This window comes from Sminthopsis crassicaudata, chromosome 3 (genome assembly GCF_048593235.1).
Source record: "Sminthopsis crassicaudata isolate SCR6 chromosome 3, ASM4859323v1, whole genome shotgun sequence".
Taxonomy (NCBI): domain Eukaryota; kingdom Metazoa; phylum Chordata; class Mammalia; order Dasyuromorphia; family Dasyuridae; genus Sminthopsis; species Sminthopsis crassicaudata.
Window position 1 is genome coordinate 455,820,575 of NC_133619.1, and position 22,869 is coordinate 455,843,443.

The following is a 22,869-nucleotide window of genomic DNA, read 5'->3' on the forward strand; positions in this document are numbered from 1 at the left end:
TAGTGACTATGTTTTGTAAACAGTCAAGCCATTTTTTCACCTCTGAACTCTTACAGACTGTTATGGTCTGTATGAACAATTTGATACTTAATTGCATACTGGTTTTCAGTATATACAATCTGTTTATATATTTTAGTTTGGCTCCTCAGTGTAAGCTACCTTTAAGTAAGAAGCCTGTTTTTAACTTCTTTCCTATCCATAGAGGTCTTTGCCCACTAGTAAACACATTCAGTTCCTGGGTTAATTTGAAATCTTCCATATACTCTTATTAGTTAAAACTGCAAAATTGTCTTCAAAGATCCTGCAGAACATAGTATAATAATTTAACCTGGAGGTCACAAAATCGTACATATAGAAGGTCCTTTTAGTAATTTTCATTTTTCTCCAATTGAAGCAAGCATGTTTTGTCCCAATGGATTCCTTATGGTCCAGAAAATGCAAAAAAGAATTGGATCACATACTTCTCATTTCAATATTATTTCTTCTTAACAGCTGCATTCTGAAATTTAATTTTATAAGTCTATTATACTACATGAATGGGTAGTGTTCATACTACTCAGCTACAATTTTGAAAGATTAAGGGATTTTAAGAAAAGAAGATGGTTATTCCCCCTTATAATTCAGGTTTATTTTGGTGTTTTTTTTTTAAGACACATGGTATTGTTCAGTAAATTTATATTTTAAAATAAAATAAATACTTATTTATGGTATTAAGTATACCATATTTCAGAATATCAAAAGATCTATGATTTCATCTATTTAGGGTCTCAATTTATATCTACTAGATAAACAAAATCAGACAATAGACCTCTATTAGAAGTCTCTACAGCTTGGTGAGACTTGGAGATTTTACTCTGCTGTTTTTTGCACCACTATAAGGCATGGTTGTATGCCTTTAGAAGAAAAAAGGAAACAAGCATTTGTTAAGTGCTTACTATATGCTAGGATCACTTGACAAAAATCTCATTTAATCCCTACAGCCACATGGGAAATAGGTGCAACATTAGACCTTTTTACAGTTGGACAAACAAAGGGGAGAAGGTAAAGTGATTACTTGGGATCACATAACTAGTGAAGATCTAAAGGTAGATTTGAACTTGGATCTTCCTAACTCCAAACTCCAAGCTATCTATTTACTCTGCCACCTAGCTGTCAAGAGAGGAATATCCTAATTCCACCAATAATACATTTGTAGATCTCACTGATGTCATATTTTTTCCACTGGTAAACCATCAACACTTTTTTGTGTGACTTTTTCTTCATCTTTCACCAAGTCTTCCATTGTTAATTTTCCTGTTGCATGGGAAGGTTTTTTGTAGGCCTTTTAAAATTCACTGGACAGCAATACAATATCCAGTATATCTACTTGTTGTCTCTCACTGACTAAGACATGACTACCCCATTTCTTTGCCAATCCTATACTTTCTGAATGTAATTTTTATGCCAAATTTGCATGTAAATCATCACTGGTTATTCCTCAGCTGTCTTATACTCAACATTTGTCTCTTCCATTGCCTTCCTAATCATTCATAATTTTGATTCTTCTGAGGTTGTAGTATTCCATAACATGGCATGGGATGGGAAATTTTAGAACTGTGATGAAAAATTTTCTACAATTTCCCAAATGCAATCCATACTTTTATCTTTAGCTTATTCCATCAGATCTGTAAAATTGACCTTCTGTACTACTTACTTGTCTAAGATATAAGATTTAGAACTAGAAAACTTAATAGGTCAGCCTTCTCCTTCTACAGATGAGAAAACTGGGGTCTAAGAGATTAAGTGATTTCCCCAAGGTCTCATGGTTAATAAATGACCCTCCAATATCAGATGCATTTTGTCATTGAACCACCCAAAAAGCCTCAACTTAATAGAACCCATTAGAGCATATGTTCTACTTAAATAACCCCAGAACCTAGGGTTACCTTCATCCCATGGCGAAATAGCAGGAAAGGGATTTTATGAAAATCCTCCAAAAATGTGAAAATAATTTTATGGTTTATTTAATATTGTAAGTTTGTATTATTGAATAAAACTGTTTGTGTACATGTTTATGGAATCTGCATTGTTGGTAATCTACCAGGGATATAATTAAGTGAAAGGAAGAAAAATACTTGATTGTTGTATCAACAGTCCCCAAAAGATTACTCTAACTTAACAAGTTTAAAACTAAATTTATCTTAAATCTCATATTCTTAAACTATATTGTAAATGTCTGAGATTAATGTGAGCCCAGTTGATTAGGTCCATGAATTTTCTATTTTTCTTCATAGGCCACGCCCTCTTCAGACAAGCTATCAATCAACAAACATTTGTTAAAGTGCTTAATTTAATAAATATCCTAAGTGCTAGAAACAGAAAAATGAGAGTGAAACATAATGAATATGGAGGCCTCTGGGGGGAGAAGTGTACATATATAATTACATACATGTAGAATGAGGACGAGGTAACTATGAATGGGAAGGCACCAGGAGCTGGAGGGTTGGACATGAGAGTGAAATAAGGTAGAAATAACTACTGCTGGAGGTTGGTGCTTGAGCTGAGTCTTGAAGGAAACCAGATATTACAAAAGCTGGGAGTTGAGGAGGGAGAACATTCATGGGAGGCCAAGTAGGTTGCAAAGATTCATAGATGGGCAATGAAGATTATTACAAGAAGAGCAAACAGGTCAATATGGCTGGACCACATAAAGTGTGAGAAAGAAAGTAGTATGTGAGTAGTCTGAAAAAGAGTCAGGCAGTAAAAATTTTAAATAGCAAATAGAGGAATTTATATTTCATCCCAGAGGTATTCAGAGCTATTGTCATTCTTGAATGGTATGGTAATAAGGTCAAATCTAATCTTTAGAGAAACCTCACCACTCTTTTCAAACTTTTTTGTCTTACAAGAGCAGGAAGCTGCAAGTGAAAGTATACTGCTCACAAATCTTTCTTGGCCTAAGACTGAATAGATGCTATTAGTAAACTGTTTTCTGATATAAACTTAATATTCTATTAATATATATACATGAGTATGTATGTATGTATGTATGTGTGAACATATATATGTAAGTAACATAGGACTAAAGAAAAACTTGGTACAAGCTATAATTATACTTTAGAAAAATCTTGGACTATGTCATTCAATGTAGTTTGCATTGAGATTTTTTTTAATTGAAAAATATATATTACATAGATACGCACATACATAAAAACATCTATATGTATGCATGCACACACAAACACATACATATGTGCATATGTATATTTTCTTGATTGTAAAAAATTCTAAAGCAATTTGTAAGTGACTTATAAATGTGTGCTTTTTCTAAAGCAGGTTTAACTTGTAGTGTGTAGCAAGTTTTCCTTCAAAGTCACATTCATGTTGCTTGTGTACAAAGTAGATCATATAGCAGGAACCTTATTCTTCCTAGCCTCCACTCCTCCAAAATAAAATTCACACACTTTTAAACATATTGAAACATTTCTCTATCCCAAGGATTTACTACAATTTAACTACTGGTTAGCTTGCAGTCTGACTAAAAGTCAGGCTCACTTTGAAATCCTTAAAACAGAATACAAAAAAAGCTAAAAACTTTAAACAAGTTAACAATTTGTGTTATGCATTTTAAGGCAATCCAGATGAATTCTACAGAGAAATTTTCATTGTCAGCTTAATCACTTGGAGATTATAAATATTGATAGAAGGAAACACAATGGTGTTGATTTCTTTTATACAAAATTAAAAGCTAGGGCTGGATAGTTATATAGAGCAATAATTCACATTAGGAGTCCTATAGAAGGCCAAAATAAGCCAACACGACTGAAATTCAGGAATTTGTCTAAAAATGTTCTTGTAGAGCCTCTCTAGAGGAGAATGTAGTCTAAAAAGTATAGCAGAAAGAAAATATGCTTTCTGGTGCCTCACTATTGCATAAAGTAGTGCTATTTTAGCTTTTCCTTTATACCCATCTGTTTATGGTTCTAATAATAATTTTTTTAACTTTACATTTAAATAGTGCTATATAGTTTACCAAGGACTTTCACATACATTTTTATGTTTGAGACAGTTTATCATAACTTTTTTTCAAGTCCATCTAGAGTTATCCCTGTGATTCTAGAGAAATCTAGATAACCATGAAAAGAAAATAGAAAAATAATGGGATGACAGGATATAACACAAGGAAAGGAAAGAACACATAAAAAGGGGACCAAAATTAAGTCAAGTACTCACTAAGGTATTTTTTGCCCAGCACTACACTGATAAGTGTGTATCTTCTACTGTTCTGTGCCTGCTATTGAGGAAATTAGAGTGAGATTCTAATTTGGCACAACACATGTGACCATGAACAGAATTTGACCCTAAGAATTTAGCCTGTTTTAGGTATGCCTCCTATGATAATTCTGTGGACTTTTCTAACTAGGGCATGTACTCATGGCATCTAGGCTTCAGAAAACCATTCCTGTTAACTCCATCTGACCTGTCTCATACAGAGGCTGAATTAGGGCATCATCTTTGCCAAAAACCAGAAAAATAACTCTTCAGAAAGGAAAAATAATTGTTGTGCTAGAATGAGTATTTTTGGTTTTTAACTTTTTTGTACAGTCTGGAAATTTTTCAAGAATTTTTATTATCCTTTTGGCTTCCTTAATGCCTCAGTCTTCATTGTCATTACTTTTTTTATAAAATGGAATTGCTCAGAAGCCATAAAGAAGAGCTATGCTTAAAGAATTCTAAGACATTTTCAGAATATTTAGGACAATGGGATTATATCTTGAAGTTAATAACTCCTCTGAGTCCTTCCTTAATACATTTTGAATTTGTTTAAAGTTATTTGGATGCAGTCCATTGTATGTACTTGAGATGAAACATTATTTTCCTCTTCAATTGAATTGATGTGTAGAGTTCTTTACCTATAGTTCATAAATAATCCTTGAGTGTAGAGAAAAAGGGTCCATGGGTAGATTTCAGAAAGTTTATGAACTTGGCTAGGAAAAAATCTCTCTTATTTTTCACAACCCCTCTCATTGAAATTTAGCATTTCCTTAAATTACAAATGTAAGCAAGAAACATCATTCTGAGGAGTCTGGGCTTCATTAGGCTGCCAAAGAGAGTAGGAGGATCTATGACACAAAAATATTTATAACATGCATTAAAATATTAGTAAAATAATATATACATTTATGTATTCAGGATAGTTCATCATTAAGTGTTTTATATGCATTATTTCATTTGACCTTCAAAATGCGCTCTGAGAAGTAGATAGCATAAATATTATTTCTCATTTTAGAGACAAGAAAAATGAAACTGATAGAGGTTAATGTAAGTTGCCCACATTCACACAGCTTATAATTAATACATACACAATTTGAATCCTGGTCTTTCAGGTACAAATTCAGTGCTTTTTCTTAAGCACTCTGCTGCCTATCTCATAAGTGAAATGTATGCTTAAAAAAGAAGAAGCAAGGTTTTCCAAAAGAGAGTATTGTTGGGTGTCCTTCTCCCCACTATGTACCTGCATGTTCTGCATGTCCTACTCTGCCTATGATAGGGCAGCTGTAAGTAATTGTTATAATCAAAAACACCTACCCATAACCATTAGAAGCCCAAGTTACACCCCTTTGCTATCCAGTTCTGCCAGATAGAAGCAATAAGTTGTTGAACAGGGTTTTATTAAAAGCAAAAAATCTTGGATGCAAGATGCAGGTGTTACTATAAAATTGGATGGATATATATTTTTTTGCCCACACCTCTCTCTCCTTTTTTTTTTCTTTTTGAAAGAGGATCCTAGGCAATAACTTTAAAACAAAACTAGCATTTAAACTTTCCTTATTTAGTAAGTAGCTGTGTTAAAGGTACAATGCTACTAAGTTTATTAAGTCAGTAAAGGATACTAGAGTCCTGTATATCAAACAAGCAAAAGACGGTCTTGATAAAGATAAATCAAGTGAAACGTCTGCACAATCCAGAAAACTGCAGAAATGAAATGCTGTTATGGTATGTGAGATATTGGAGACTAGCCAATTTTACAGATTGAATGGGGGTTGAAAAGACTGCATATGGGTAAAGAAGGATATTGTAAGCAAAATTGTAACAAAATAGGTGTGGGAAGAAGAACATCTGTGTAGAAAAAATACAACTTGTCATGCTGTTTAGTTACAATAACATAATTTTTAATTGAAACAAAGAAGGGGTTAAATACAGTTATCAGAAATAGAACTGGACCTCCCTGGTAGCAAGAAATGAGATCAGGAAATGATGCTATACAAGGAGAAAAGGGAATGTGTTTCATGGATCCTAGGATAGAAACTTCTAAAAGTAAATTCCTTATTGTCATAGTGGTTGGTAGAATGCAAAAAAAAAAAAAAAAAAAAAAAAAAAAAAAAAAGAATAAAAGAGAAAAAAGCAAATGTAAATATCCACAGAATGTGACTAATTGAGGCACTTTGAGAATTACAAACATTTTCAGAAAGTGTTAATTATGGTTGCTTTGCAGAACATTACTTTTGGAATGATGGGAGTCTTAAACAGCTTTTTGTCAAAGACAGTTTTTCTTTCTTTCTTTCTTTTTTTCTTCTTCATGTTGATTGGGATCAAAAATTGCTAGAAAATGGGAGTTTCAAGTATTCTCTTCCTCAGAAAAAATACAGTACCTGTGGCTAACACCTGGAAAAAGCATTCAGAATCACTGATTTGGGACACAACCACAACATGAAGATGTCTCTTACATTAAGGAAGGACTCGGAGATCCTCAGAACAATTTGATTTAGATAAGTGAATAGAATTTCCCAGAGAACATATCATATGGCTGCAGTAGTTAATCAAAGCTGGTATTTTTGTTGTGTTCATTTTTAGCCTGTCTATTAAAAAGAATAGATTTAGTCAAGCTTTGCTGTAGCATTTCAGCTAAGAGCATGGGTAAAGAAAAGAATTACTGGAAATGTGCAGTATGTTGCCGTGTGACATCACTCATTATAATTGAATCATTCTCAATGGAATTTTAATGACCAACAAGTCAAAAAAGTTTTGAAAAATCATTTTGCCATCAAAATTGTGTTCACAACATACTGAATAATGGACTGATTTGATCATCACAGCTTACAATCAAGAGCTGTCAGCAGCATATACATTCAGTATCTTCTTTTGGTAGTATACAACCTAAGACATTTAACCAATCTCCAATGTGGTATTATGCTACTTTGTGCTTGTGAAGCATATTGTCCTTTATTTCTGATCTTAAGTAGATAACTTTTTATGCCAAATTGAAAGGAAATGTCTTCTAATATGAACCATGACTAAGATACATCCTTTGCTTTTTAAATAACTCTTCTGCTCTCAGATTCTGCAAAACTTTAAAACAGGAAAGAGGAAAGGAAGTTACTAAACAATGAAATATAATTCCTCTATATTCGCAAGGTTAACTGCTGTAGTTTCTATGCATCACTTTTGAAGAGTTTTTCTTACCTCCCTCCTTTCCTATTCTCCAGCTCTGAGTTCATGTTTTCTCTACATCAGAATTTACTCTGTTCTTTTTAGGCCAAGTTAAGGCTTTTATCTGTATTATTTCAGTGTGGTGTCCTTTTCTACCAGGATAATTATCAGTTAAGATCACTTAGCTAGTCCACAAAAGTCTCATTTACAAAAACCATTCTTCCTGTTTATTTTCTAGGTTAAGACCTTTCAAGATAATTTTGAACTGAAGAGAGGAGGGAATTAAGAGGCCTTAAATCACACATAATTGTCATTTCTTTGTGTAAAATTTTATAGCCTGGTGTAATCTGTAGAGTTTGTATGGGTACTTGATGCATGTTAAAGAAACTAATGATTACCCCTCCTTTAAAAAAATTCATAAACTATTTGAAAATATATTACTTTGAAAACATTATACAAGAAGGGATAAGCCAAAGTATTTTTCAATTTAACACCATACAGTAGATAATTATTAGTAGAACACTGTACTCTAGTCCTCTCTTATATGATTTTCCATTAGATAGGCTTCCTGTCCTTGTCTAGAATGTCACTTCATGTCTACTTTTAGAATTCCTAGTTCTCTTCAAAACTCAGGTCAAGTGCCTCTCTCTATGTAAGTTCTTTCCTTATGCCCTAGATGCTAGTATTCTATATTGTGGGTGTGGGTGTGGGTGTGGGTGTAGGGAGAGAGAGAGTGCACTTGTTTTCCCCAATATAACTATGGGAACAACAGTTACTTTGTTTTTGTCATTGTATCGTTATTGTCTGGTGTAGTACCAGACACATAATATATATGTATGTATACTTGATGATTTATTGATTGCTAGATGCTTTTTAAAAAGGGGGGGGATGATAAAGTAGTAATAGTAATAAAAATAATAGATAATGATGATAACTCAATATTTAGAAGATCTATGATTTCATTAGTGTATATATATTCCTTCCATTGAAACCCTATTCCCCCATTTTTTAGACAGATTTTTTGAGTTGTTCTGTCCCTAACCTTAACTGATGACATTTTGTCCAATGTTTTGGTGGTGATCTTCTCCAAAATTAGCCAATCTAGTTTTTAGTTCACAAATTGCCAGTCCAAAGTTTATAACCTACTAGCCATATGTGATAAGTATAAAAATAGGATTTTAATTAAATAACAACAATAAGGCCTGACATTTAGATGATATTTCATAATACACAAAGTGGTTTTACTTAGATACATAAAATGATAAGCGGAATGGATCTTAAAAATTATCTAATACCCTCATTTTACCTTGTCTCATTTCATTTTTTATAACTTCCTTGGTGGAAAAAATACATATGAATACACTTTGGGATTAGCAAATCAACTTAACTGATTTGTACCAAACTTAGCAGAATTTTTTATACCTACATGAAAATTTTTCTTGTTCAAAGTAGTCACATTTATTGCAACAATGATGCCATTGCTCACAACATTTTGAGACTGTTGCTTCAGAATTTTCCAAAGAAACTGCAACATTGTTCTTATGAATATCCTTATGATAAATTTGTGCCTTAAGACTTCATTTGATTTTTGCAGACAAAAGTCATTCAGAGCCAAGCCTAATAAATAAAGTATATGAAAAACTATGTGATGTCTTCACAATGTGAGAGTCTCCTGAAGAGCATAGTCACAAGAGCTGAATTTGTGGTTGTAGCATTGAAGCTTGAATCTCATTTCTACCATTTACTACTTGTAGGACCTTGCTTGAAAGAGGAGAAGCTCAGTTTCTTCATCTTTTAAGACAAGATGATTAATTTAGATAATCCCTAAGGTTAACTAAAGATCTATGATCCTGTGATCTTGGGGCACAAATGATGTGGAACTATAATGTGACTCATTTGCTGCTCTGGCTCTGGACTCTGTTCCAAAAGAATTCTTTCAAAAATGTTTTCAACAATTAGAGTAAACTTTTTTTTTTAAACTTTTTTTTTTTTTAACCTCCCAAGGTGACCACTTTGAAAAGAACACTTCCATTTGGGAACATATACTCTGGTGTGTTTGTTTCCAATAAATAAACATCAGTCAGATGAAGTGCATTATAAATTTAGTTTGTTTACTTGTAGTGTCTTACCTTTTATTTTCTAACACTGTTCTCCCTTCTTTCATGTCAGCAAAAATGGAAACAAAGTGGCATTCATCATCATAAAAATGTAAATTTCCTCTTATATTTTAAATTTTATTAAAACAATTTTTTAATATTTCGAGATAGATTTAATTTATTTGAACTTTTATTTCTAGAGTAGAATAGAACATAACTTGAATGATCTTTATTTAGATTTTAGGAAGGAAAATCTCTGCCTTAACTGTTTATTTGTTTACATGAGCAAATGTAAATAAATTGAAAATGTCAGATTTCCTTAATATTAAATAAGTGCCCTTTGTAGAGTTATGGAATACTAACAATGTAGAAAGCACTTTCTGAACTAATTTTCTACCTGTTTCAGTGTTTGACTTAAATCGGGCTCTCCCAGATTCTTTGGTCCAGGATATATATAAATTCTACAGCTTACAGAGAAAATGGAGCTTAGGAAAAATTTCCCACTGGTTAATAAGGATAAGATATGATGTTTAAAATGACCTTCCTATAATAAGCATTATTTTCAGAAGTAAAATACCTTTGCAGATACCTTTTTTCCCCTCTCCATAAAACTAAATCAAGTCATTCAAACTAAGTTCTTTACCACTCTAAAAATAAAATTCATATAAATTATGTATGTCTGTTATTTAAAATGTCCAGAATTGCTACAAGAGAAATTCTTCTCCAAATTATTAATGTTCCTAGAATGTAGGTTACAAGTTATTTAAAATAAATGAGACTTCAAAAACTTTTAGGGAAACACAGTTTCTCATGGCTAACAGTTTCCCAAGTAGTTAGAGCAGCAGTACATGAAAACAGTAGTTGTTGCCACAGCATGCCATTCGTTTCTGAATTATGTTTTTTAAATGACTAAAAGCTCCTTTCCTGTGTATCACATAAAACTGTTGATTACTAGGTGATTGGGTAGATCAAAGCATCATTTTTCTAAAAAGATCAAAGAAAGAGGAAAAGATCTTATATGTACAAAAATATTAATAGCAACATTTTTTCATGGCAGCACAAAACTGGAAACTAAGAGGGTTTCCATCGATTAAGGAAGGGTTGAATAAACTATGATGCAAATGTAATGGCATCTTATCATACTATAAAAAATGAGGGAAAAGACTGAGAAAGTGATGAAAACACCTGAAAAACTGATGCAGTTTGAAGTGAGCAGAACCAAAAAGAAAAAAAAAAAACTACAAAAATGAAAAATTTAAAAGATTTAAGAACTTTAATCACTCAGTGATCAACCATGGTTCTCCAAGAATTGAACAAAAACACTGCCTACTCTATGACAAAAAGCCAGTGGATCAGTGTGCAGGGGAAAAAAAAAAAAGATATGTTTAGTGATATTTTATTTTATTTGACTACAAAAAGATGAATGCTTTATAATTGGGGGAAAATATAAAACTAATTTTTAAAAGTTACTGTTGGATTTTATTGACTCTTTTGTTCCATAATTACATATAATCTAAGTAAACAAAATTAATAATTTTTTCCCAAAATACATACACAAATATATGTATGGTGAATACCTTCAACATGATTCTATTACATCACAAGCAAATTTAGTGGGCTTAAAAAAAACTTTTTGTTTTGCAAATAAGGAAATAAAATTTAGCAAAGTTAATACTTCTTGATGGAAGGCTTTAAAAGCTAATTAGTGATGATTTACAAAAAGGGAAAAAAAACCAGGGAACATATTAAAGTTCTAGAAGGCAGCACCTCAGATTATGATAGCATCTGAGATTATCAAATCCTTAAGTGATCAACTCATACCTTACAGTTCCATTTTCAGTATCTGAATTTAGCATCGCATGTCAATTAAAAGGACCCTTTTATAGAAGGATGGTGTTTAAATAGTGTTAAGCTTATACATTTGTAAGTATATATAAGACATATTTATATATTAACCTGAAACCATGTTGAAGTACATGGTTAAATGGGTTACTCCTTCAGCCCAATTTGGCTGACTTGCATTGAATGTCTTGGAACAGTCAAATGGTGTTTCTTGTGCTTTTTCCAGATTAGGTCATGTCTGTAAGGAAAAACTAGAAATTTTGCTCTACTTCCTAGGCCAACTAAACTCTTTAAAATCATATTTTTTTATCTTTATTTTTACTTTTTAAATTTTCAATTATTTTAATAGTTTTATTTACAAGATATATGCATGGGTAATTTTTCAGCATTTACCCTTGTAAAATCTTCTGTTCTAACTTTTTCCCTTCTTCCCTCCACCCCCTCCCCCAGATGGCAGATAGACCAATGCATATTAAAGCATATTAAATATGTTAAAGTATATGTTAAATACTATATATATATATATATATATATATATATATATATATATATATATACACACACACATATATATATATATATATACACACACATATATATATATATATACACATATATATATATACACACATATATATATATATATATATACACATATATACAGTTATTTTGCCGCGCAAGAAAAATCAGATTTAAAAATAAGGTAAAATTAACCTGAGAAGGAAATCAAAAATGCAAGCGGGCAAAAACAGAGGAATTGGAAAAGCTCTGTTGTGATTCACACTCATTTCCCAGAGTTCTTTTGCTGGGTGTAGCTGGTTCTCTTCATTATTAAACAAATGGAATTGATTTGATTCGTCTCATTGTTGAAGAAAGCCACGTCCCTCAGAATTGATCATCATATAGCATTGTTGTTGAAGTATATAATGATCTGGTCCTGCTCATTTCACTCAGCATCAGTTCATGTAAGTCTCTCCAAGCCTTTCTGAAATCATCCTGCTGGTCATTTCTTACAGAACAATAATATTCCATTACATTCATATACCACAACTTGTTCAGCCATTCTCCAATTGATGGGCATCCATTCAATTTCCAGTTTCTAGCCACTACAAAAAGAGCTGCCACAAACATTTTTGCACATGCAGGTCCCTTTTTCCTCTTTAAGATCTCTTTGGGATATAAGCCCATAGTAGCACTGCTGGTCAAAGGGTATGCACAATTTGATAACCCTTTGAGCATAGTTCCAAATTGCTCTCCAGAATGGCTGGATGTATTCACAATTCCACCAACAATGTATCAAGTGTCCCAGTTTTCCCACATCCCTTCCAACATTCAGCATTAGCTTTTCCAGTCATCCTAGCCAATCTGAGAGGTATATAGTGGTATCTCAAAGTTGTCTTAATTTGCATTTCTTTGATTAATAATGACTTGGAGCATCTTTTCCTATGGCTAGAAATAGTTTAAATTTCTCCGTCTGAGAATTGTCTGTTCATATCCTTTGACCATTTATCAATTGGAGAATGGCTTGATTTCTTATAAATTAGAGTCATTTCTCTATATATTTTGGAAATGAGGGCCTTTATCAGAACCTTTGACTGTAAAAATGTTTTCCCAGTTTATTACATCCCTTCTAATCTTGTCTGTATTAGTTTTGTTTGTACAAAAGCTTTTTAATTTTATATAATCAAAATTTTCCATTTTGTGATCAATAATGATCTCTAGTTCTCCTTTGGACACAAATTCCTTCTTCCTCCACAGGTCTGAGAGGTAAACTAGGCTATGTTCTTCTAATTTATTTATAATCTCATTCTTTATGCCTAGATCATAAACTCATTCTGACCTTATCTTGGTATATGGTATTAAGTGTGGGTCAATGCCTAGTTTCTGCCATACTAATTTCCACTTTTCCCAGCAGTTTTTATCAAATAGTGAATTCTTCTCCCAAAAGCTGGGGTCTTTGAGTTTGTCAAACACTAGATTATTAAAGTTATTGACTTTGTCCTGTGAACCTAACCTATTCCACTGATCAACTAATCTATTTCTTAGCCAATACCAAATGGTTTTGGTGACCATTGCTTTATAATATCGTTTTAGATCTGGTGCAGCTAGGCCACTCTCATTTTAAAATAATATTTTTTAAAAAACTGATTCTGGAAGAAATATTAAAAGATCATTTCAAATTCAAGTGTTAATTTTTTGCCATTGTCACGTATCATTTTTTTAGATCTTCTTACTGCCCAGACATTTCTCCTTTGTATACTCTTATACAAATCCTTGGTGATTTCATCAGCTTCTATCAGTTCTCTTAACATATTTATGTAGATAACATCTAGACCTATGTGTCCATCCCTCTTTCCTAAATGCTAGTTCTGTATTTCTAATCTTCTATTTGACATCTTGATGAACTAGATTGCCAAAAGCATCTCAAATTTAGTCCATTCAAAAATATTCTTTCCAACCAAACCTACCATTCTTATGAACTTCGCTAGGAAATCACCACCTTTTTTTCATATATTCAGTTTTGAAACTATTTAGACATCTTCACTTATTCATATTTCTCAATCTACTCTCCCTGCTGAAGATTCTTGTCTCATAAACTGGCAAGTCTTATTGATTCCACTTGACTTCTGATAATGTCCTCTTCTCTCCACTCATACAACCACTTCTCTTGGTCATGTCTTCATCACTTCTTACCAAGGCTCTTATACTAACTTCTTAATAGGCAGATACATAGGGATAGATTGTGATAGAAACTGAAAGCAAGAAAACCAAAGTAATTTTCCTCAAGTGAAAGTCTATGCATGTTACCTCCTATTTAGTAAATTCTGTCAACTCCCTTTTATCTCTAAGAGTAAATATGAAATCCTTTGTTTGACATTCAGAACTCTTCACAGTCTAATCCCTTTCTTTCTCTGTAGTCTCCTCACATATTATACCCCTTCACATGGACTATGTATGGCTCAACTTGTTTTGTCATTTCAGTCATGTCTGAATCTTTTTGACCCTATTTGGGGTTTTCTTGGCAAAGATGCTGGAGTAGTTTGCCATTTCTTTCTCCAGCTCATTCTATAGATGAGAAAATTGAGGTAAACAGGGTTAGTGACTTGTTCAATGTCACAAAGCTAGTGTCTGAGACCAAATCTGCACTCAAGAAGATGAGTGTTCCTGATTCCCAGCCATAAGGCTATATCCCTAACTGCTGATGGTCCAGTTATGCTGACTTGTTTGTCGTTTTTCACATTCAATGCTCTGTCTCTTTCTGAACCTTAATACCAGCTATCCTCCATCTCTAAAATGTGGTACATTTTCTACATTTTAGAATTCCTGGTTTCCTTCAAAACTCAGGTCAAACACCATTTTCCTAGTCCCTTCTCCCTTTTCCAGATGCTAATGTCTTTCCTGCCAAAGTTAACATATTTCTCACTTTATTTGTGGGTATACACTCACACATTTCACCCATTAAAATGTAAGCTCCTTGATTTCAGAAACTATTTTTCTTTTTCCTTTGTATCCTCAGTGCCAAGCCTGACATAGATTATGTACTTAATAAATACTTTTTGATTGATTGGACATATGAGAAGTACTATCATTAAGCTCTTACTACCCTCCTCCAAAAGGTGACATCAGCTAGTGTGTAAGACAAATTTAATATCAAAGGTCATACCAGATCTTTTTTTTCTTTAATGTGGATGATATGCCCTTTGATAAGAGGACAATAGAGATTTTCCTTCTCACAATCCCAGGGACATTGCTTTGTGCCCCCATAGTCATCTCTCTTAAAGCCTCTCAAAATTCTTGGTATGTGGAGGTATGCACATATACACAGACTGTCTGGGAGACAAGAAAGACAAGTAACAAGGAAGGTCAGCATCTAATAGTTTAAAACTGGAAAAGCATCATTAAGTTATCTCAGTATATATTCCTTAGACTCAAATTGTGTGTCAAACAACATGGAAAATATAAGGACTCTTAAGACATATCTCTATGTGATTAGTGTTTTCTGATGTTCCTTTTCATTGAAAGTGATCCAGTGACAATATTAAAAGAAAATAGATGAACAATTCAGGTCACGTCAATAAGCATCCCTTCATTATGCCAGGCACAGTTCTAAATGCTGGACAGATCAAAAAATCAAAGGACTGTCTCTACTGTCAAGGAAATCTTATTCTATTGAAGGAGACAACATCCATATAACTATGTATATGCAAGATATAAATAGGGTAAATTGAAGATCATGAGAGGAAAGGCAAAATCATTAAGGGAGACTGAGAGACTTCTTGCAGAAGATATGTTCATTTAGCTAGAATTCAAATGAAGTAAAGAAAGGGTGGTAGCAGGAGGCAAAGATGAGAAAGGAGAGCATTCCAGGTATGGGAGACATTTGAATAAAAATTCACTGAATCAGGAGATAGGGTGACTTGTTCCGGGAACAGCAAGGAGGCCAGTGTTACTGTATAGTAATGCTGTGGAGTATAAGAACATAGGAGAGATGGGAAAGGGCTAGGAAAGGTAGGGGTGTTAACACACAATTTTCCTTTCTTTTCCTCTATTGTATCCATTTGCTGAGCCTTTAGACATTGTTGCAGAATCTGTTGATTTCTGAAAATCTAAACTTCTACTGATAAAACAAAGAGGGTACTTCATTCACTTTCTGAGATTTGGCCTAATTCCCATCTTCCACCACACCCAGGTTGCCTTAAATGGGAATTCCTTAGGCAGGAAACCTTGGGGGAGTGAAGACAGGAGATAAACAAAGGGCCCTTTTGTCAAAATGACGGTAAATGCCTCTGCTGATATTATTGCCAGACATCTAATAGTATGATTTATGCTCTTGCCTCCCTATTCTATGAGTGTAGTTCTCATTCAGAAACTACCTCAGGTTCACATCCTAACATGCCCCATAAGGGTGTTGCCAGCTGATTAAAAGAGAAAGGAGTGTCACACAACAGCCCAGATAGCTCATAAGAAAGGAATTACAGGTTCTTTGAGGTTGGGTGGTTTTTATTTTTTGGGGTTGTTTTTTGGTTTGGTAGCATGTGTGTGTGTGTGTGTGTGTGTGTGTGTGTGTGTGTGTGTGTGTGTGTGTGTTTTGGCAGAGTTATATGTTAAGGCAGGTCACACCACAGTTTCCACCCTATGATTTCTGGGTGGGTAGGGGCTGAACACTAGAAATGATAGAAAATAGGAAATAAATTAGGATAATAAGAGACAAAGAGGAAAAGAGTAAATTTTCCACAAGTAATATTTTTCTCTTTATGGTTATTTGACTTTGAAATAGCACATGAAAGTAGTAATCATGTTACTCTAGGAGACAAAGCACAGAATGTGGGAACTACACAGAAGAAGCATGTGATTCCCCTCAATGTACTAATTAGAAATACACAGAGACAGAACTTTTAGGAATCAACTACTATCTTCATGGCTATGGAAAAGCAAAGTAAAACATAAAAGAAAGTAGCACAGGAATAGAAGGGAGCAAACATTTATTAAGCACCTACTCTATGTCAGGTACTTTAAAAATATTATCTCATTTGATCCTCACAACAATCCTGGGAGGCAAACAGAGATTAGTGACTTAACCAGAATCACACAGCTAGAAAATGTTTGAGGCTCAATTTGAACTTAGGCCTTCCTGACTCCAAGCTTAGCATTCTATCTATTACAGTGGATATTACATGTCTCAAAGTATAATAGTAAATTTTCTCCTTCTGACTGATCTGGGGGCGATGGACTATATATAGAGTCTGGATCTTGTGTTCAAATCCCATCTCTGATGCTTGCTGTTTGCTTTAATTTTGGGGAAATTGTTTATGACTTCATTGAGCCTCAGGTTCCTTGTCTGTAGAATGAAGAGGATGGACTGGATGGCTTCTGTGACCCCTTCATATTCTAAATTTATGTCCTTTTCTAGCCTTTGAGTTGTTATATTATGGTCCAGGAATAATATTGTCTTATTTTATAATGTACTTTTCACTGGTAGATTTCAAAATAAATAGTCTCTTGACTCCACTATAACATTAGCAATGTTCTTCCCCATCCTTTGCCTCCTCCCCAAAAAAAACCTCTTATAATTTTTCATATTCCATCCATGTACTTGTATTTTGGTTTCAGAATATTCTTTATTCATTTCCTTAGCTCCTGCAGAACCTCTGTTGTGCAAGTTTGCAGATGGTGGACAGAAGAAGCGACAGAATCAGAACAAATATATACAGAATGGGAGAGCATGGCACAGAGAAGGCGAGGTAAGTAAGGTTTGTGAGTCTTTTTCCTGAAACTTCAGGGTGGATGTATAGTAATGACTGGTTAAGGAAACAGTCATAGACTTTTTAGCCTGGCCACACAGCACTTTTCAAGTGGTTGCCATTAATACAGATAGGGTTTGTATCTTAGACTATGTTTTATCTTAAAACTGCCCAAATATATACTTTGTTACTGAGTGACAACTACAGGAATCCACAAATCAGGTAAATTGAGAAGAATTACTTCATGAAGCCCATAGTTATAGGATAGTGGATCTTTTGGATCAGTGGCATATTGGTATTTTAATACTGCTAAGAAATTGGACAGATCAATCCAACAGTCCATTTATTTATAATTGAAGTATGCTTCCTTTCCCCCTTGCAGATTATTTTGGAAATTTATTTTCCTATATGATAAAATCTTTAATAGATCTTTAAGGTTACTAATTTTATGTGTTTATGTACATATGCTGAGAGGAAGCAAGATGTAGCAAATTGGGCATTGAACTAGGAAAACTTGGATTCAAATCCCTTCTCACATACTTTTTTGTTTTCTGAAATCCTGAGTAAATAATTTAACCACTCTGTATCAGTTTCTTTATCTATAAAATTAGGAAAACGAATTGGACAATCTCTTAAGAAATTTCAAAGGAGGACCAAAAGTGATAACATCATAGATTTGGAGATGAAAGAGAACACTTCCGATATTTGAAAAGAGGAAAAATGGTCATTCAGAAACTCTCTGGCTTAATCCTGTTATAATTTTTTTTTTCAGTATTCATTTGTTCTGAGAGGCAATATGACATCCTGGATAGAAAACTGGGCTCAAATATGAGAAAGACTTGGATCATAGAATCATAGATTTAGAAATAGAAGAATTAAAATCTCAACTCTGACTTCTAATATTTGTCTGACCCTTAGCAAGTCAGAGAATTGCATGGGGGGACTATGAGTTAAAGAGCATGTGTTGATCTGCACAAATAGAAGGTATTTCCTCATTAGGGATTACTTGTGGCAATTTAATCACAAGTCCAGTTCAAAATCAAACAAACAAAAAGGATCTTTTTGGCTAGTCATTGTGCTTGCAAGGATATAAAGACAAAAACAAGAATTGGGCCTGTCCTCAAAGAGCTTACTTTCTAATGGAAGAAAATGTTTATGTATGTTAATCTTAAATATAATTAAATATACTAAATAGTGGTTTCTTATTCCCAATCATGCTAAACTATATATATTTTGCATTTCAAGATTTTAAGAAATAGAATATGGTATATTATTCCACTCTTAGTTTCATGTTTATTTTCACTATAGGCTGGAATGACACTTACCTATGATCCAACTACAGCTGCTCTACAAAATGGGTATGTATTTAAGATTATATATATGATATTTTAAGGCAGAAGTTTTTAACCTTTTTTGGTTTGTGTGTGTGTGTGTGTATATATACTGCATACATTGCAATGTATGTATGCACATACTTGTGTGTGTTGTGGAACCTTTATATTAGAATGCAATTGTCAGTTTTTTAAAGAAAAGTTAAAATGTCAGTCTTAGAACTCCTGTTTTAACAGGAAATATGAGGGGGTGAAAGATTGTACAGAATTTTTTCTAATAAATGATAAAAATGGAGAGCATTATTTAATGAGGGCCTTTCCCTTTGTTTCAGATTTTATCCTTCACCTTACAGTATTGCAACAAATAGAATGATCACTCAAACGTCTATTACACCTTATATTGCTTCTCCGGTTTCTACATACCAGGTTTGTGCTTTCTTGGCTTATAAGCATCATCCCATTGACTTATGGGATCACATTTGTTGCTGCATTGGTTTTTAGGTCTTTAAAATTGTGATTAGTTATAAAGTAAATTATTTTTACAAAGCACAAGTGCTTCTTGAAGTGTATGTATGCCATAGTAGATAAAAGGATGTGATCATGGAATCAGGAATACCTGGTCTCTGACACATCCTGGCTGTATGACCCAATTCATTTTAACCTCTCAGTGTCTCCTGGAAATTTTTTTAAGTCTATAAGTTGGTCAACATTGCTGCTCTTAGATTTTCCTCAACCAGGGAGTTCCCTACACTGATGAAATAACAGTTCTAACCCCCCCCAAAAAAAAGATGTTTAATTCAGAATGAATCACCATTATTTGAGCAGAATGATTACCTGTATATGAATTGTCATTAGGAGATGTGGGGAATGCATGCTAGTTGTCCTTTGAATGATAAAAGTTTCATGACTATTGGCGACCTTAACTATCTCAACAACCCTTACTTTCACATATGCCATATTCTTCTTTAAAGTGAATTAGTTCAAGAAAAACTTTTCTTCCTTGCTGCAGGGGGTCTTTTGTTAGTAAATATTAAATAAGCAGAATTATGAAATGTAAGTCACACACACATGACTGTGTCTTAAATATCCTTCTTAGAAATAGACAGAAATATCAAAATATGATTATTAATTCATTTCTACCAAAGTTCAAATAACATCTTCCAAGGACACAGTAATATCATTACATTTATTCTACTTTTATACAAAGTATCTCTTTTTCTTATCCCTAAACGCTTTGTTCTACTGATATACTGTGATGGACATTTGTCTATCCTATTTGATAAACCTAAAGGGTGGCTTTTTCAGAATAAAATATCAAGGTTTTGAGGAAGCTTTTTAAATAGGCTAATGGGCCATCAGGAAAGTGTAACAGAAGACCAATTGGTATCAGGAAGGTTTAAACAATAAAAATTGTCCAGGAAAGCAGGTGGTCAACATCTGTGGAATGGGACATCTGGTAGCTTGCCTCTGGGGTTCTTCCCTCCCTCTGATTGGAAAGTTCCTCCCAAACCTTCCATTTTAGTAGGAAGCCCAAAGCAGTCATCTCATAATTTCCCACCTGCCTGCACTCCTGGACTTCATCATCATCTCCAAAAACTCATCTTCCAGCAATGTCATATCAGCTTTGAAAGACCCCCTGCCCTTAGGGCACCATTTTCCCACTGATTGAAGACAGTAAAGGCAGAATATCAGAGGGTCTCCCTTAACAATATAAGCAACCACAATTGCAGAGGACTCATGATGAAATAAGTCCGTCTCCCTCTTCCCCCAAAAGAGACAGCACATTGCTGGCAGGCTTCTCCAATGGTAACCTTTATCTATTCTCCCTATTAGGATATGAGGATTAGTTTATTCCTAGCACCTCATGTTTTCACTGTCACTTCCTGAAATTTTTCAGTTTTTCATTTGAAACTCTTGCCTTTATATTCTACCCTCTCTTCAACATAGTCATCTCTTGAGAAATGCTCCAATTCTATTTAATTTATTATATATATTTTTAGCACTCAATATTCTTTCTTCCTCTCCAAGTTCCACCAGCATCCTTGGTGATTTTAATTGAAGTGCTAATGACTTTTCCAATATCCTGATCTCACAATTCTTTGATGTCCTTAATTCCAATTACCTTCCTTACTTTGGATCATAGCTCTCAATTTAGTTCCATCCCAAAATCTTGAGCTATGAAATGCCTTTCTTTGACCACAATCTCTTGCCCTTCAGCTTTTTTTTCCACCCTTTCACCAAACTTGCTGTATGTGCTATCTATGACCTTAAATCTTTTTGCCTTTCTGTTTACTTCTAGTTTGTCATTCTCTTATGTCTTCTCTTAGTTCTACTCAATCCAGAACTATTATTAAAGTCACAAAGTTGTAATTTCATCTAAAGTTTATGTTGCTTAACCCCCTAGTGGGCTTCACTACCACTCAGTAATCCATTTATTCACGTGACATCCCATCACTTTCATTTTACTCACAATGTCTTTTTCAAAGCTCTCCATTCTCTTTAAAGCTTTGACCCTGATTCCCATAAAGACCTGCTCAACAGATTATCTATTTTACTAAAAGTTCAAATCTCATTTTTCTTGACTTCAAAAGTTCTGCATCTTGGTAGAGAATGTAAACTGAAGGAAATTTGCATCATTGAGGGAATGCTGATAAAGTTATGACATAGGAATTTAGTAAGAAATGATGAAGTGAATGGTTTTAGAGATGCCTGGGAAGACTTGTATGAAGCAATGCAAAGGAAGAGAATAGAACCAGGTGAGCAATTTGTATATTAACCATATTGTGAAGACAAACAAGTTTGAAAAGCTTAAAGTCTCTTATTAACAACATCAGCAACCACAATTGCAGAGGGATCATGATGATATATGCTACCCACTGCCAGACAGATTCTCCATAGAAGCATATATACTTGTGTGTAATGTATATATGCTGGGATTCATTCCATCACATCCCACCTTCACTAGGACCTTGTTAAAATAATCATCAATTTTTAATCTCTTCCTCTCCATTATATCCTCCCTAACTGCCTACAAATATGCCAAATTTCCCCATATTAAAAAAGAAAAAACTTTGCTTGCTTTTTCAGTGGTTGGGGGAGATGGGAATGAGAGAATTTGAAATTGAACTTTTAAAAAATTCTGCATTTTTATTTTTCCTCTTGTTACTTTCTGGCTGAGAGGAAGACATGTTATTCTTTGCCAAAAATGAACCCCTTATGTAAGTTATTTTTAAACATTCATTCCATTACTTTCCATCTTCACTAGGACCTTGTTAAAATAATCATCCTTTTTCTTTCTTGAATTTTCAATATCTTCCTCCCTGTTGTATCCTTCCTCAGTGCCTACAAATATGCTTTTTCACCATATTGAAAAGAAAAAATCCACAATTACCTCTTGATCTTGTTATCCATCTGACTCTTCTGATTTGCTGACAGACTTCCTGTATGAGAAGTATCTGTCTTCATTCTCATCACCCAGATGTTCCCCAGTCCTTTGCAATCTTGCCTCTGTCCATCAGTCTCCTGGAATAACTTTCAATCACTAATGACTACAGTTTCACAGTCCATTGCTCTTTTCTTAGACTTTATTCTCCTTACTTTATCTGCAGTATTTCACATTATCAAATACCCCCAAGCAATTAGGTGTCATAGGCATTATAGTGCTAGAGTCAGGAAGACCACAGTTTGAATTCTCAAACATTAATTGTGTGACTCTAGGCATGTCATTTAACTTTTGTCAGCTTCAGTTCTCCATCTTCACTGGCAATAGTACTTTAAAGGATTGTTGTGAGATCAAATGAGATAATAAACATAAAGTGCTTTGTAGATCTTAAAGTACTATGTAAATAGTAGACTCCTTTTTTTCTTATAATCTTCTCCTGGGTTCCATGACACTACACTCTTTTTGGCTCTCCTTTAGCCTTTCTAATCTTCATTTCCTTAAGTTAC

At 33.7% G+C, this 22,869-nt stretch overlaps 1 protein-coding gene and 1 long non-coding RNA gene across 8 annotated transcripts in view; one reads left to right on the forward strand and one right to left on the reverse strand.

Moving 5' to 3' along the window:
- Nucleotides 1-22,869, forward strand: part of RBMS1 (RNA binding motif single stranded interacting protein 1) — a 232,629-nt gene that overhangs the window by 195,742 nt on the left and 14,018 nt on the right. For all 7 annotated transcript variants that reach the window (XM_074303311.1, XM_074303312.1, XM_074303315.1 and 4 more), the window contains exons 7-9: nucleotides 17,484-17,590; nucleotides 18,899-18,948; nucleotides 19,254-19,347. In XM_074303311.1, the coding sequence (XP_074159412.1) occupies nucleotides 17,484-17,590; nucleotides 18,899-18,948; nucleotides 19,254-19,347 (251 nt within the window). The remainder of the gene's footprint in view (nucleotides 1-17,483; nucleotides 17,591-18,898; nucleotides 18,949-19,253; nucleotides 19,348-22,869) is intronic.
- LOC141562942 (uncharacterized) overlaps nucleotides 1-22,869 on the reverse strand; it is a 177,434-nt gene that overhangs the window by 146,231 nt on the left and 8,334 nt on the right. The gene's annotated exons all lie outside the window — the stretch shown is intronic.